The sequence below is a fragment of the Microcebus murinus genome, chromosome 4 (genome assembly GCF_040939455.1).
Source record: "Microcebus murinus isolate Inina chromosome 4, M.murinus_Inina_mat1.0, whole genome shotgun sequence".
Classification (NCBI taxonomy): Eukaryota; Metazoa; Chordata; class Mammalia; order Primates; family Cheirogaleidae; genus Microcebus; species Microcebus murinus.
The window spans coordinates 18,973,579-18,989,918 of record NC_134107.1 but is presented as its reverse complement, the minus strand read 5'-3'; the positions used below and the strand labels follow the sequence as shown (position 1 = coordinate 18,989,918).

General features: G+C 37.8%; 1 protein-coding gene across 1 annotated transcript; it reads left to right on the top strand.

The window, feature by feature from the left end:
- Positions 1-5,830: 5,830 nt before the first annotated feature.
- LOC105884109 (olfactory receptor 4C6-like) lies at positions 5,831-6,760 on the top strand. The gene has a single exon (XM_012787822.1). It carries the CDS (start codon positions 5,831-5,833, stop codon positions 6,758-6,760), a length of 930 nt encoding a protein of 309 aa, XP_012643276.1.
- Positions 6,761-16,340: the final 9,580 nt, after the last annotated feature.

Here is a 16,340-nt window from a genome sequence, read left to right as displayed (position 1 = left end):
ATCTTCTTCTGAAACCCTCTCACTTCCAAATGCCTTTGCATCGTTATTAGTAAAGTTTTCCCAAAGAAAGGTTATAAACCAATTTTACCATAGTTTCCTCTATTTTTACAGATATTTTTCATTTAAATTTGAATTCATTTTTGTTTACTATTGTATAAAATATTTTCCTGGAGAATTACACACTGGGAACAGAAGCCAGAGGGTCCTGCCGCGTCTGCTCTCCAGTGCATTGTTATTGCACAGTCTCCAAGCAATTCCCTGATTATTCCATAAGTCTACAGTGTCAGGGGGAACCCTCAAGTTTGGGTCATGGTGTCTGCAGGGGAGTGTGGAGTCCTGGGGTTCTCTCCTCCTATCCTTCCCCAGGTACCTTCTGATCTTGGTGAGTGGATCACTCCGTCTCCCTCTCCTTCACTCAGAATGTCTCCCATGACTTCTATGATGATTTGCAAAGCTCTCTCCAAGAAGGTGCATTCACAGGTAGACACCTTCCTGCAGCTTTCAGTCTTCTCCTTGAGAGCAACATGTGCAGGCTGTTTCTAGCACTCTCCACCTTGTCTCTAAACACCTGTCTCTCTTGTTTGACCCACATTCAGTTTATTTCTGCCAAGACAGCCACTTCCTAGGAGAGCCCTGATTGGAAAGAAGCTTAGGTTTAGAGATGTGTGTGTCACATGAGACATGATGAGAGCATGAAACCAAAATGCATGAAATAGAAGAAATTTATTATTCACAGGTTCCAAAGAGGTTAGTGGTGCCCACTGGAGACTCATGGAAGTCGAGAGGCATCAGGGAGTTCCACCAGTAGGTGGGGAGCAAATGCTGACAAGTGTGGCTATGCCATTATTAGGTCCGTGGACATTATCCCTCAGGTCTTCCTGTGGGGGTTGTGAATGGGCTAGAGTGAGGAAAACCCATGAGTAAAGAGAAGACTGATTTAGTTGACTGTGGCATTGACTATTAGGTTTTATCACAGTCAGAAGCTGTGGGGCGCATTGGCCTGTGGGTCAGTAAGATGAGGAACAAGTGGGGTATAAGTCAGAAGCAAATAGGCCAAAAATGACAGGATAAGATGGGGATTTAACCACTTCGGTACAGCACTCACCGGTGAAACCTTGCCCACAGCCGGCACTCATAGTCCACACTATAGTTTGTGGTGTGCATTGACGATGAATTGGTTTGCTCTTGTGTGATGAGGAAAGCTTTAAAGAATTGAAAGCTTGTTTTACTTTATAGGCAGTCTTACTTGTAATGTAAATCTGAATAGGTAACATACATATATATGTTTTCATTACATTATTTTTCAAGGTTCACAATTTTATTTTGATAAATGAAAAATTAGAAAAGACACATCATGGCTGTTGGCTAAAGTTGCTGAGCACGTTAATCTGTGGCTGTCGACTATATAGTCGACGCTGGTTCCAAAGTGGTTAAACAATTTATGTCAGGCATAAAAATGGGTGCCAAGACAGCAATTTCATTAAAGAAATTTATAACAGGAAGGAATTAAAACTGTAATTCCTTAAGTCAAAAATGGCAAAATATTACTTGAAAATACCTTTTCTTAAAAAATTGGATATAATTAAAATGAACTTTTCTCCCTGCTGAAAATTTTCTGATCACAGTGGCAACTTCCTGGGCTCACATATAACTCCTGTGTGAGAACTGGAATCTGGAGATGAGAGTCAATTCAGTGCATACGTTGTAGTTACTGTAAGACTGTGGTCATCCTGTGGTTCAGGTACAGATCATGGCGCAGAAATTAATGATTAGATGATTAATATTATGGTCTAGATTTCTGCTTGTGGAGCAGCATGTTGGTTTGGCCCAAGGAATTTTCTTGCCCCTGAGAACACCCAGTTATTGAAGTAAGTGGCTGGGAATTCACTGGAGCAGGGATTAGCACCTCCATCAGTGGAGAACCATCCTCAAGGGATGCAAGGGAAATGATGCAAGTCTGGCCATATCACAACTGCTCAAATAGCTCAGGTCAGTCAGTCAGTGGGGATCACATATTCATGACGTTTCTCCTCATAAGCTGAACAAAAAATGTTTCTACATTCAGCTAAAAATACTGTCACCTGGAATTTAAAAAGGAAGATGAAATGATTAGGTAAGTGTTCTACTGGGCTACTCTGTAGCAATTGCTCCTAATTGGAGATTGTTCTTAATCAAAATTTCCTTGGTGACTCAGAAGGGTTACTTTATCAATAGTCTTAGAGATTATTCTGCTTTCTTCTTTAAATTTTTTTGTTTGTGTGAACAATAGAAATGCTAGTTCTACAAATTTTGACCAAGAGTTAATAGTTGGATGACTTTTTCCCCATTTCTATCTGGGCAGCTTGCCTCCACAGTTAGAAACATCAAGTTGAAATAATTTCACCTGTTTCTTTGACACTCTGAAGAAGTTACTTCACAGGAATCATCTTAGATGTGGTAAGAAGATCTCAGGTTATACCTCAGATGACCTTAGAATCTTCACACAGCTGTCCACTTTTAAATTGTGGTAAAGACTAAGCTCCAAGAATCACCTTATTATTTGGGTAAGTGCTATGTAGATTTTAGTTATTGTATAGAATTATAGCATAGAAATGACTTTCAAAATATAAAATCAGCAATTGAATTAATTTTATTTAATAATTACATATATATCTAAAAGTATGCCTCCTATAGTACGATAATAATTCACACTCAATACCTGTCTGGTCTCGTTTCCTCTTCCTCATATGGTCTCATCTCCTCTTCCTTATCCGGTCTGGTCTCCTCTTCCCTGTCTGTAAATATTGCTTTAGCTGTGAGCAATATTTATTCCCTGAGCAAGAAACTTTGAGCTATGAATTTGAGTTCTACCTTGAATTAGACCAAGTAATTTTGCTTTATCTACTTTTGTACAATTTAGAGCAAATATTTTAAAAATTAAATAACCCAGCCTCTAAGAAATTATATTGAGTAAATAAAATTACATGTGTTGATTTCCAAAGAGTGCTCATAGGCAGCAAGAGTGGGAAAACATAATATATCTGGAAATAGCTACTAGGAGAGTCTCTGATGCCCTTTTTTCTTCTTTCTCTTTTTTCTCCTTTTCTCTTTCTCCCTCCCTCCCTCCCCTATTTTTCTCTCTCTTGCCTCTCTCTGCCTATATATCTGTGTCTTCCACACAATTTTCATTTTGCTTTCCTCCTGTCTCTCTCTCTCTTTTTTTTTTGTCCCCAAGACCTTTTCTTTCTTTTATTCCCTACTAGCCTCTAATCACTGATTAAGGAAAAAAATATGTTACTTTCCTTAAAATTTGTAATAATTTATCTATGGCATGTTGGTTAATTTTTTATTTATGAAGGACTTGAATTCTTCTCTTTCTCTATGTGTAAAAACATAACTACTAAATTGAGGTGTAAGTAGATGTACCTTCAGGAATGGCTGTAGTGATGTGGCAGTGATGGTGATGCTGCTGGTGGCAGTGGTGATGCTGGTGGTGGTGACGATGGTGGTGGTGACACTGGTGGGGATGCTGCTGGTGCCAGTGGTGATGACATTTGTATTAAGAAATTGTTTCGAAGTCCTTAAGTGATAAAACTGGTTGTCCAGTTGAATGCTCACAGAGTTTCATAGGCCATCTAGGTACTCAAGAGTTCACTGGAAAAAAATCACACTTTGTATATATATATATATATATATATATATATATATATATCTTCTATAATTTATATATATACATATATTCAAATATAATTGAGAAAGATCAGAGTCAAGTTTCCTGGAATTCAAATCCAAGCTATACCACTCATTAAACCTTGAGCAAGTGACAAACTCACTATAACAAATAAATGCTAATTATTGTTATTAATGTTATCATTTGGACATGACTATATTGATGAATCTACTTACATTCGAATAACTATCATTGTCTTTTATCCTGTTGTTTAAAAGTCCAATGAGTAAAGAAGGACGGCTGGTAACTGGAGTTGAATGTCAGGTGGGAAATTCAATTCTGTGTTGTATCAACAGGGAGTCACTGTAGGTTCCAACTCTCAAGGACAGATAGGGCATAGATTTTTACCTAGAGAAGGGGCTTTCAAATTTTTAAAATGAAAAAACCCCTTAGGTGCCACCCCTTAAGAAAATTTTACCCAGAAGCATAAACAATTAATGCAAATAAGAATGAGTGTGCTTGAAGAGAATACAGTCAGTCCTGTTGCCACTCATCTAGTCAACTCTCTTTACATTGCAGATGAGGAAACCGAGACTCAGAGATTCTAGCATCATTTCTAAATTTACAGACTATGTTGGTGAGGCAACCTGGAATAAAACTCACTTCTCATTTCCTGACTCCAAAGCCAGAAAGTCCTCAGTTCTTGGGCTGGGAGGGAGAGGATAAGAATAAGTAATAAATGGCATTTCCCCAGTCTCCTGTGGTTGCTCCACACTTTGTGTAAGGGATGGTGAGGAGTGGGTTATTGAATAGCAAAAGTGACCTCTCACCAGTCATGGAGTGTATAATCCAAATATCAATGTAAAACGGTGCTTTTTGCAAAATCCCTAAGAAATTGAAATCAGCCTCTGCTTAAAAGTCATTAGTAATTTGAGACGCGTTCAATGCTGCTTTCCTCTTGGTTGCAGTAGTAACTCTCCTTGAACATCACATAATCTGTGCTTCGCTTCTCCTGTGGTGGAACATAGTAGGTAAGAATTTGAGCTGTGTGATCAGAGTGCCAGCTCCACAATAAAATAATTATATAACCTTATTCTAGAGATTTATTCTAGAGATTCAACTTCCCAGGGCTTCAGTTTCTCTTTACAACTGGAGTAATACAGGCAGATTCCTCATATGGTACCTTCAGATTTATATGAGGTAATATATCTAACACACTTGACACAGTGACTTGCAACATAGTTGATCAGCCCCTCAAAGCAAATTGTTTAGTTGCCTTCATTGTTATACTCAAAATCCTTTGTTCCATTTAAGGGACAGAGAAAACTTAAAGGAATGACTTGGGCTCATTCCAGGTTCAAGTCAATGATACTGGGCATATGGATTTTTTTGGACCATCATGGTTTGTAATTTTCATCATTGAGCAAAATATTAGTCAAAGATTATATAATAACTATTTTCAAGTACGTGATGATTTAAAATTAACAAATAAAGCAAAAAAAAAATACAAAATGATTACCTTTTTTAAAAGAAAAAAAACAGGCAGGAGAAAAACCCACACACCAGATTGTTTATAAAATAAAGCAGGATAATGATTGTAATGTGCTTAGCAGAGTGATTGCTTGATGATAAGCTCACAGCCTTATTCCTAGAAAAGCAACATTGATGTTTGAAGGCACTGATTGTGGAGTCAGAAAATACGGTCCACATTCTGGCTTCCACCTCACCAGCTATGCAACCTTGATTAAGTTTACTAAAATTTACGAGTCACTTCCTTTATATATAAAATAAATCTAATAATAGGATTATCCTAGTGCCTGTAATGAGGAATTGGCTCAAATATAAGTTAGGCACACAAAAATTTGACCATTAATAATAACAATCATAAAGGTAGGAGAAGGACAAACAGAAACCTATTTGACATGGAAGAACAATTTAGAGAGATGAAATAAAAGGTTTAGGGAAATCTTGTTTTAATGAAGTATATCTTTTTTAAATTGTTTATTTAGCGCATTATTAAAAGCCAAATGTTTGGATGGTGAATAAATGAGTAAACAAAGCAACATTTTCCCTGGTGCCCTAGAAGTACAGGAAGCCAACTAGTCACTAATGCTAAATCATATGTGGACATTTTTTTAGGATTCCCAGCTCTCATCTAGAACTCATATCAGCACCTAATATATGGAAAATAAAAACAATGGGACAAAATTCATTCTTCTGGGCCTTATAGAGAACACAGAGCTGCGAAAAATATTTTCTACTGTGTTTCTAATCATGTATGTGGCCACAGTACTGGGAAATCTACTCATTGTGGTCACCATAATTACAAGTCAGAGTCTGAGATCACCTATGTATTTTTTTCTTACCTTCTTGTCCATTTCGGATGTCATCTACTCTTCCGTCATCGCCCCCAAGATGATTGTGGACTCCCTCTCTGAGAGCACCACCATCTCCCTTGAAGGCTGCATGACCCAGCTCTTTGCAGCACACTTCTTTGGTGGTGTGGGGATCATCCTGCTCATCGTGATGGCCTATGACCGCTACGTGGCCATCTGTAGGCCCCTGTACTACACGAGCATCATGCGTCCTAGCGTGTGCCGCCTGATGGTGGCAGGGGCTTGGGTGGGGGGATTTCTGCATGCAGCAATACAGCTCCTCTTCATGTGTCAAATACCCTTTTGTGGTCCTAATATCATAGACCAATTTGTATGTGATTTGTTTCAGTTGCTGGAACTTGCCTGCATGGATACCTCTATCCTGGGCCTCTTAGTCACCCTCAACAGTGGGGTGATGTGTCTGACCATCTTCCTTATCCTAATTGCCTCCTACACAGTCATCCTATGTTCCCTGAAATCCTGTAGCTCTGAAGGGCGGCGCAAAGCCCTCTCCACCTGTGGCTCCCACCTCACAGTGGTTGTGTTGTTCTTCGTGCCGTGTATTTTCTTGTACATGAGGCCTGTAGTCACTTACCCTATTGACAAGGCAATGGTTGTGTCTGATTCAATCATCACACCCATGCTAAATCCCTTGATCTACACCCTGAGGAATGCAGAGGTGAAAACTGCCATGAAGAAACTTTGGATGAAACAGGGGACATTGGATGGCAAATAACTGTCATGCTGAGAATGTGTGTTTTTCCTATGTAGAGGTCATTCTTTCAAAAATGCATGGAAACTAAACCTGTGAATTGTCCCTGGCAGCCGGAGGCACCTTTAAAACTATAGACTCTGATTTATGATTCAGATTATTTACAGTTTAGAGATTATGATACTGTCTTGCTTTATACTGTATCAGTGAATTATTGAAACCCAAACCCCAGTGTTCATCACGGGGTGACAGTTAGGCTTCTGCCAGAGTCTCCAGTCTGCATATCTTCACACAATAGACACCTCCAAAAATATCTGGGCATTAGGATTATTGGCTTTCAATGGCATTGCATAGGCAAATTCCCATTATAAATCTCCTAGAGCAGCAGTTTGCATCCTTTTTGCACCAGGGACTGGCTTCAGGGAAGAATATTTTTCCATGGACCAGGGTGAGGGGAAGGGGTGGTTTTGACATGATTCAAATGCATTATATTTATCGTGCATGTTATTTCCATTATTATGACATTGTCAGATATAATGAAATAATTATACAACTCACCATAATGCAGAATCCTTGGGAGCCCTGAGCTTGTTTTCCTGCAACTAGACAGTCCCAAGACTGCAAGCAATTGATTTATTATTATGGTCTCTGTGTAATCCAACCTCTCTTCTAATGATAATAGTTATTTGCAGCCACTCCCCAGCACTAGCATCACCACCACAGCTCCTTCTCAGATCATCAGGCATTAGATTCTCATAAGAAGCACGCAACCTAGATCCTTCACATGTGCAGTTTACAGTAGGGTTTTCACTCCTATGAGAATCTAATGCCACTGCTGCTCTGACAGCAGACACAACTAAGGCAGTGATGTGAGTGATGGCTAGTGGCTGTAAATACAGATGAAGCTTCCCTCGCTCTGACCTCTCACCTCCTGCTATGTGGCCTGGTTCCTAACAGGCCATGGACTGGTACCAGTCTATTGCCCAGGGGTTTGGGACTACAGTCTTAGAGACAGTGTCCTTTCTTTCTTGCTACTAGGATGTGAAGAGATAGTGGTATGAAGGTTTGTAAGATGTCTATGATGGTCATGGACCATGTTGTTCCCAGAAACTTGCCTGGTTGGTCCAGACTCTGTATTTTATCTATTTTAGAGTGATCAGTCACATCAGACTAATAATATTTTTGTAGCTCCCATATTGTTTTGAGGTTCTTCTTCTCAGCAGAAACTATTGCAACATTATCAATGTAATGAATTAACTTACTTTGAGTATGGTCATATCTAAATTTCACTTCACCAAATTATGACAGTATACTAAGTTTATATCCTTGGTAAAAATGGTAAACGTATGTTCCATTTCTTTCTGCAAAAAAGCAAGCTATTTCTGATACTTCTTTGATTCTAAAAATTCATCTGGAAGCATAAAGATATGGAAACTGCATCTAAAGTTTAAAAGAATAATCATCAATTCTGCAAAAGACAGAGTACAATTTTACAACAACTAAAATGATTTAGCACTGGTCCAAATATATATATATGTAAATGAATAAAAGTGCTTATAAATTAATCCAATTTCATATGCATATTTAAAATGAGAGTTTTGTATGAGCCGTTTGTATGATGCATATGAAGAAATAGCTTCAAGTGGCAAGAAGAGTAGCCTGTGATGTATATGGGAATATACGGTCCTGTCTTCTCTTTAGGAAGAAAGGTTTATTTCTCCAGTTAGGATGTTATTGGTACAAATGACAGAACACTCAATTCAGCATGTTTTGGAATGTGATGATATTTGTTGATTAGCTAACATAAGTATAAACTGCAACGTTATGACAAGCTTCAGGGTTAGTTGATAAAATGGATCAATTATGTTATAGAGGAGGCTTTTTTTGTTCAATGCATCCCCTATGTCACAGTGTTTTACTGAACATGGCTCTCCTATCACTAGAAGGATTGCTATCTGTAAGAATTGGGCAACTGTGGCAGAGATAATCGACCTCAATTATCATGTGGAAAGGGAGGTGCTGTCACACAATGGTGACAGAGAGTAATATTTTTGTCTCCCAGGTGACCTCCTTGGGAACATGTTGATACTCCAATGTCTATTAAATATGAAGGTCAGGAATCCTGTTTTGAATGGGCACAGTGAACAGGGATCAGAATTTTGGGGGTTGAAGGTCTGGGCTACACCTTTAGAGAAAACATTGAGACCAATAGAGGTAGTAGACCAAGGTTAAGCGGGAGAAATGTCATTGATAATGAAGAAAGAAGATGGTAAATAGCAGTTGCAACTCTGAGATCAGCTGCAGTGGCAAAGGGCACAGTTTTTCCCTTAACCTTTTCTTTCTAACTTTCACCCAGGAAGAGAATCCTGAAGGAGCGGTTTGTATGATGCCTATGAAGAAATAGATTCAAGTGGCATGAAGAGTAGCCTGTGATGTACATGGGGATGTACTGTCCTGCCTTCTCTTTAGGAAGAAAGGTTTATTTCTCCAGTTGTTGGGAGTGCTATTAGTAGAACCTTCACATGTTAGCCCTTTCAACATTTGTGAAAGCCGCAGAGAGCCACCTCACCAAGTTCTCATGCCCTTGCCCAGAGAAGTCCCTCATTGCATCCTGATAAAATTTAGGTTCAAGTGTCCCTAGAGTGCAAGTTCGATACATATATGGTCCTCTTCTACAAGGAAATAATTTACTTGATTAAAAAATTACAGAATCTAGGTAATATGTACTGCCAGTAATTGGAGGAACATGTGTGGAAATGGATCTATCTTGTGGACATTGGAGAAGGGCAAATTATAAGTCTGCATGGAGGAGTGTTATCAGTGTGAGTATATTCTCCTACCATATATATATGGCATAAGGTATATGATGCATAAAACTGAGCATATTTGTGTGTCATACGTAGAATAGAGCATTACAAGTTTTCAGGCTACTGTCTTCCAGGTGGCACCACGACTCAGCCTTTAGGAGGACATTCCCATGTTCTATCCATCCAATGGCTTCTAGGTGATGGGAAATGTGATTATGCCAGTACATTCTATGGTGGTCAGTGATTTTTTTCACTGTGTTTACTAGAAAATGTGTCCTCTGGTTAAAAATGACAGTGTTGGGGTATCACATCAATGGATGATGGATTGTATTCCATGAATAATAAATAAGGCTGATGTGCTGGGACCAATATGACGATGACAAGAAGCTGTCTCCTCCAGATGCAGGAGTTTCAATGAAGTAAGCTGCGACAAGTTTGTCGGCTGGTTTCTCAGCAAATCGTCAATGATGGTCTATGCTGATAGAATTTTGGACATTGAGCAGTGACAGTGGCCAGGTCAGGCATGGTGAAAGGCCGTCCATGTTGTTCACTGAGCCTGTGTAGAGCATTCATATATGCCACACTGATTATATAGGCTGCTTCTGATGGTAGTAATAATCAGCAAGTTACCCAACAATGTCCCCAAATATAAAAGGAAGAATGTGACAAACACAATGTTCTTCCTAAAAGGATCCTGTGTCAACCCATTCAGAATGAATTCAGTCACATTATTACTCAGTTGCATGGTTTCATGAATGGTGAGAGGGGGCAAGTGTGAAATGATTTATCTGCAAAAATTAAAAGAATCAATTTATAGTGTGCTATGTGCTCTTATGGAATATTTTCAGCAAAAGTTAATGTTCCTCATCCGGGACCTTCTGTTTGTGGTCTCTGAATTTTAATGATCACTTCATGGGGTTATTATAAGACTCATATATGCTTATAAATATGATACTTTTCTGTAGCATCCTTCAAACACAATCCCTTCTTAGCTTTAGTATGATTCTGATTTATTTTGCCAATTCAATAAATGTAATGTTAAGATGAATGGGTCTATTATAATATTATCTTTATTTTTGTTCATTTTCAACAATGTTGGGGCCCATGGTTTGCATGGTGTATCACTAAACATCTAGGTAACATTGGACTGGCCTGCCCTTTTATTTAGATTATATAAAGTATCCTGTCATTGGGGAAGGATCCCTCCAAAGGGAAAGCTCCACCCCACCCTCTTACATCCAACCAGATCATTTCAACCCTCTTCACCTCCAACTTCTTTGGCATCTGCTTCAGCCACTCCCTTCACTACCAATTCTACCTCTGATATTTCCACACACTGCCCTACCTCCTGTGGGCCATGCCTGCATGCTGGCTCACACACTTGCTCAGGTGACTGGTGCTGGGGCTCATCCAGCTCTCCTGGAAAACGTACCTGTCTACATCCTGCAGTTCTGCTGCTTGCACGTGTGTCATGCTGTCATTCTGCTGCAGCTCTGGATGGGTCCACAGGATTTCCCTAAGGGCATCCAGCACAGCATGAAAGCCCAACCATCCACCCCTTTCCATCTAGTGCATTCTCAGGACCCTTAGTGGGACAGACTCTGTGATCTTCTAAATGAACCTTGCCAAGTCAAACAAACATAAAAACAAACAAACAAAAAAATCCCACCACCCCTTGGATAATGTCTTATATACACACAGTTTATATATTACATATTTATATTGACATATATTTATGAAAGCATAATACGCTCTACTTCTTTGCAAAATTTCTGGCATATATTCTTGGTTTAAAAGAGGAAATGGAAAGACTTATAGCCTCTAAAAATTTACTGCTACCTTGAAATGACCTTGTGATATCTAATGCTTGACTTATAGTAATAAACAGTTACTTAAATCATCTTCAAACTTCAAGTCCCAACTGTGGAGAAACTTCTTCTAAGCAGCCTTTTATGATTGTGATAAAGTAAATTATCTCTCCTGCTCTCTAAGGCCTCTACTTATACTTTTTCTTATCCCATTATATATATTTGCTTAAATGTAATTATGTGTGTGCTTCTTTTAGCTTCCTTACTGGAATAAGATTATTGGCAAGCTATATGTTTGAGGGATATTATTCTCCACTGTACAGAGCCCAATGTTTGTATAATGTAAATTCTTAGTGTTTTTTGTATTGAACATTCTCTCTTACCTCTTAAAATGTAGTAAATTTTCCTGATTATTTTAGTACTATTCTGATAGCAAAAAGACATTCACATTGTTAATTTACTTTCTATCTATTATGTATGGTAGATAGACAAATATGCTCTCTTTACAAAAAAAAAAAAAATGTCTGAGAGCTATTTGGAATAACTTAGTGAATCAGCTCCACAAGATGGAGTTATACATGTTGCACTCTGCACAGCAAGACACTGCCATAAAACACATTGGGACTGTTACTCTCATAAAAAGATCTTATACAGAATTTCTTGTGGTTTTACATGAATCTTTGGCCTGTAAGGGGTCGAAGGAGAGCCTTGACATATTTCATGGTTTCCTGGTATTGATGCACATTTGGGTAGATTTCTATGTGTATGACTGTACACTCATTTTTTTTTCAGAGGACTGTTAACACTTTTCTTCAGGTTTTCAAAGGAATCAGACACAAAAATTGCTACAATAATCCAGAGACAAAACAGCCCCAGTAATATAGCACATCATCTATAATAATATAATAACTACTGCAGTGACCTCAACTCTGCCAACAGGATTGTCCAACTTTAGAATGGCTATGTTGCCCTGCCCCTCCAAAATGTATTGTGTTGGTGTTGGAGGTAACAGAATAAAACTGAAAGAAAAGCAATTAACAAAAGGTGGAGGAGAGATGAGGGTCAAATACAGAGTGTCAGGTGGCTCCTTGTGCCCCTCTGCATTGTCCTGCAGACGACACAAGGAGAAACATTGCTAAGAAGTCTCTGATAATCTACTCAAACTATCGAAATCAGTTGTATCAGATTTCTATCTTTGGGAGAAACTCTATACTCAATTTCTATGCAGAATTTCCATTCTCTGTGCAAAAGAAAACAGATTGTCCCAAGCTGCTTTATCCTCCACAAGTCCAAATTAAAGGGTGATATGACCTACCCACCTTGATTTCCTCACCCTGTGTACCTGAATCCCACGACGACTCCTGCTATCTGGTCACAAGATGCCTTAAAAAGTAGCCTGGCCTGAAGACCAAAATGTCATCATAAAATCCAACACCCATATGTACACTTCCTATATCTGGTTTCCCCCAATGTCATGAAATTAATGTTTAATTATCCCTCTTCCCAAATCTTACTAGACAGAGAGCAGGAGCATTGTCGAGGGTAGAAAAGATGACATGGGGAAGAAGGTGGGGCAGGGACAAATAGTGAGCAAAAGGGGAGATTTGTATCCAAGGTAGATTTAGTAATGTACCTGCCACATGTATAGCATAATATCTTTCATCTTTTATATCAAGTGTTTGAACTCTGCATTTTCTTGCTTGTTCTGAGTATATTCTTAGGAGTAGTTGTCCAATTTTAAAACTACATACAGCTCAGATGTGTGTCAACTGCAAATTACATTCTTATGATGCCATTTAAGAAACATGTAGGGAATGATTCCATGCATTAATATTTTATTCAAACCTTTCACTTGTATATGGAAAAGCTGGCATTCTCTAGAAGCTTTGTCAAGGTTACTATTTTCTATTAACCATTCCTTTATCTGTTAAACATAATCTCGTCTAAGTTTCTGGTATCCATAGTTCTTAGGGAGGGCTTCTCCTGCCCAGCTGCCTTCCATCCAAAAAAGAGAAAATATTACAGAATTTTCCATACTCTTCCATGTCAAAAAACTGTAATAAACCTTAAGGCATATAATACATCCTTCTTTTCCCACACAACAATGATGAATTCTCACATGCTTGGAGCACAGAAAATGAATTTTGAATTCGAAAGATTGTTTCGTTCCAAGGCTTGTATTTCATTCATTTTATTTCCTATATTAACAGTAGGCCTACAAAACCGGGTATGAACAATGACATTTCACATGAGAGAAAACAGAAACTCAGAAAAGTTAAGCTGCTTGACCAGGTTACATATATAGTAAATTCATTATTAATATCTGTAATGACTGGTATTTCTGTATCTTTTCCTCTTTCTAAACATTTTCCTTACACTACCCTAAGTTAAAAACCAGGAAGTATTAGAAAGTATGAGGATGAAAGACATTTGTACTAGCTGAGTAATGGCATTATTTGCTATTAATTCTAAGCTCCTCAGCCTGAGCTTAGAATTCCAGGACTTTGGGCAGCTGAGGTGAGAGAATTTTTTGAGGCCAGGAATTCAAGACTAGCCTGCACAACATAGCGAGACTCCATACGTACAATAAGTAAGAAAAATTAACTTGGTGTAATGGCACATGCCCATATTCTCAGTTACTTGGAAGGCTAAGGCAGGATATTCCCTTGAGCCCAAGAGTTCAAGGCTGCAGTGAGCTATGAATCCTGCCACTCTACTCCAGCCTGGGTGACTAAGCAAGACCCTGCCTCAAAGAAATAAAAGTAAAGAACAAATAATAGTGAGGTAATGAGGGAAGGTTGAATTAAGGGTAGCTATGGATATTCATGGGAAAATTTTCAGTAGACAGTTGAATTTTTTGTAAAGTATAAATTTGGGGTCAGTGTTACAGAATTCACATTGAAAATTATTTGCAAGTAACTCTTTAAATAATGAAGTTGTATGTGGTCATCCCCCCCCACCAAAAAAAAAAAAAAAAAACAGGTAGAGAGATAAGACAAGTGAATCAAGAACAAAGTATAAGGTCATACGAACTTCAAAAGAATCCTAGAAAGTAAATTTTAGAAAGATTGACTTTGCAAGGTGTGCGTAAATGTTACGGATAAGAAAACTACATGGGGATTATGTCTGAAACTCACATACGTCCAGGTCCTGAATGAAGTGATCAATAACTAGAGAGCTTTAAAATAGGACAATTTTATGTAACAGTCAGAAACCAGGAAAGAATCCATGCTTTATTCCTCAAACTCTTAGCAAGTTCTATCAATTCTTGGCACTTACTGAAGGTAGATATCATGACTATTGTGTTCTCCACCATATTTACCATAGCATTTATAATCGACTAATTATAGCACGCAATTAATAATCAATCATTGCATAAATAAACAGATGAATAAAACAAAAGAACCAAATTAGAAAAGAATTTGAGTAACAAATTTATATTCAATCTTTCTCAAAAACTAACTCTCTAAGGGTAAATAAAATAAGAATCTTTTCTGATTCTTTCTGAACTGACCACTGATTTAGAAGGCAGCAGATAGAAGTGAGATCTGAAGTTAGGACACAATAAATACCCCTCCAGAAATCTCTTTCAGAGCTGTGATTTCCTAGCACAATCAACAGCATTGAGAGACATCATGTGGGACATTGAAAATCTCATGTTGTACCCACAATAGAAAGTGATATTTTCCTGATGTAGTGTGGAAGGCAGTACCAACAGTGAGGATGCATCCACCTTTGCAGGAGATTCGCTGTTTTGCTGCACGAGGTCTAAACATCTCTGAAAATACATCCAGCCAGCTGCATAATGAGGGCTAAAGATGACTTGTACAATCTGTCTTGGGGCCCTGATTGTCCGTGCCCATTTTTCTATCTTGAAAAACTAAACCTTGATTTTCCTCTGAGAAACCACAAGTTCTCCACATTCAGTCTACATGGCTTTGGTAGGATTATCTCCCAAGAATGGAAATATGACTCCCTCTGGGTCAATCAGAAAGTATGTCTCCAAAGATAGAAGTATCAGGTCAGGAATCTAGTAGCAAATGAGATGCAAACTCCATACTTTCCTTTGGATTATTGAGAAAAGTCATTCAGTTTTTTTCCTACTAGGGTTCCAAAAAGACAGGCCTAGAATTCCTTCCTATAATCTTATCATGTGTGGAGACAGCCTATCGAAACTGGAACCAACACCAAAGAAAGATGAGCCAACACACAAGCAGAAAAATTCAGTTCTTGTAATAAAATTTCAACTACCAGAGTCACCTATTTCCAAACTAGTTAATTTTATTTATTTTATAGTATTTCTTTTTCTACCTTTATTTAAATAGCACAAGTACTTGCAAACTTACTATTTATCACCGAAATTTAAATATTACCGATGACTAAATCTACTTTAATATATTTCCTATTCTGCCTCATGATAGAAGTAACCAATATTCTTATTTTTTAATGTATAACTATCTTGTTTCTTGAAATTGAATTATCATTGTTACATATATGTGGGTTTTTTAAAATTTTTACCTGGTTTAGAAACTTAAATTTATTCATAGATTTGTAAGAATGTATTTAATTTTTTCACTCAAAATTAAGTTCCTAAGTTAAGTATGAGTTGTTTAATGTGGTTCCACAATCATTTTCATTGCTGTACCATATTCTATTGTGTTATCATTTAAATGTGCTTATCCATTTTCCTGTCAATGAATATTTGACTACTATGAACAAGGCAACTATGAACATTTTTTAAAGTATCTCCTAGGAATGTAATTGATAGGAATGCATTGCAGGTTGTGCCAATATACAGCTTTATCGAATAATATTATATCATGCAATTGCACAAAGGTCCAGGAAATGCAATCTATCTATGTACCAAAAAAGGAGCCAGATGGAAGGTTTGTTAACAGACCTATTATTATATGCACACTATGAGAAAAATAGTAATTGAATATTTTTTTATTGTTGCTTTAATTAAGTACATGGATACATTTGTAATTC

Bases quoted from the DNA above. Each gene is read 5' to 3' on its own strand.
- LOC105884109 (XM_012787822.1), top strand. From the start codon at position 5,831: ATGGAAAATAAAAACAATGGGACAAAATTCATTCTTCTGGGCCTTATA.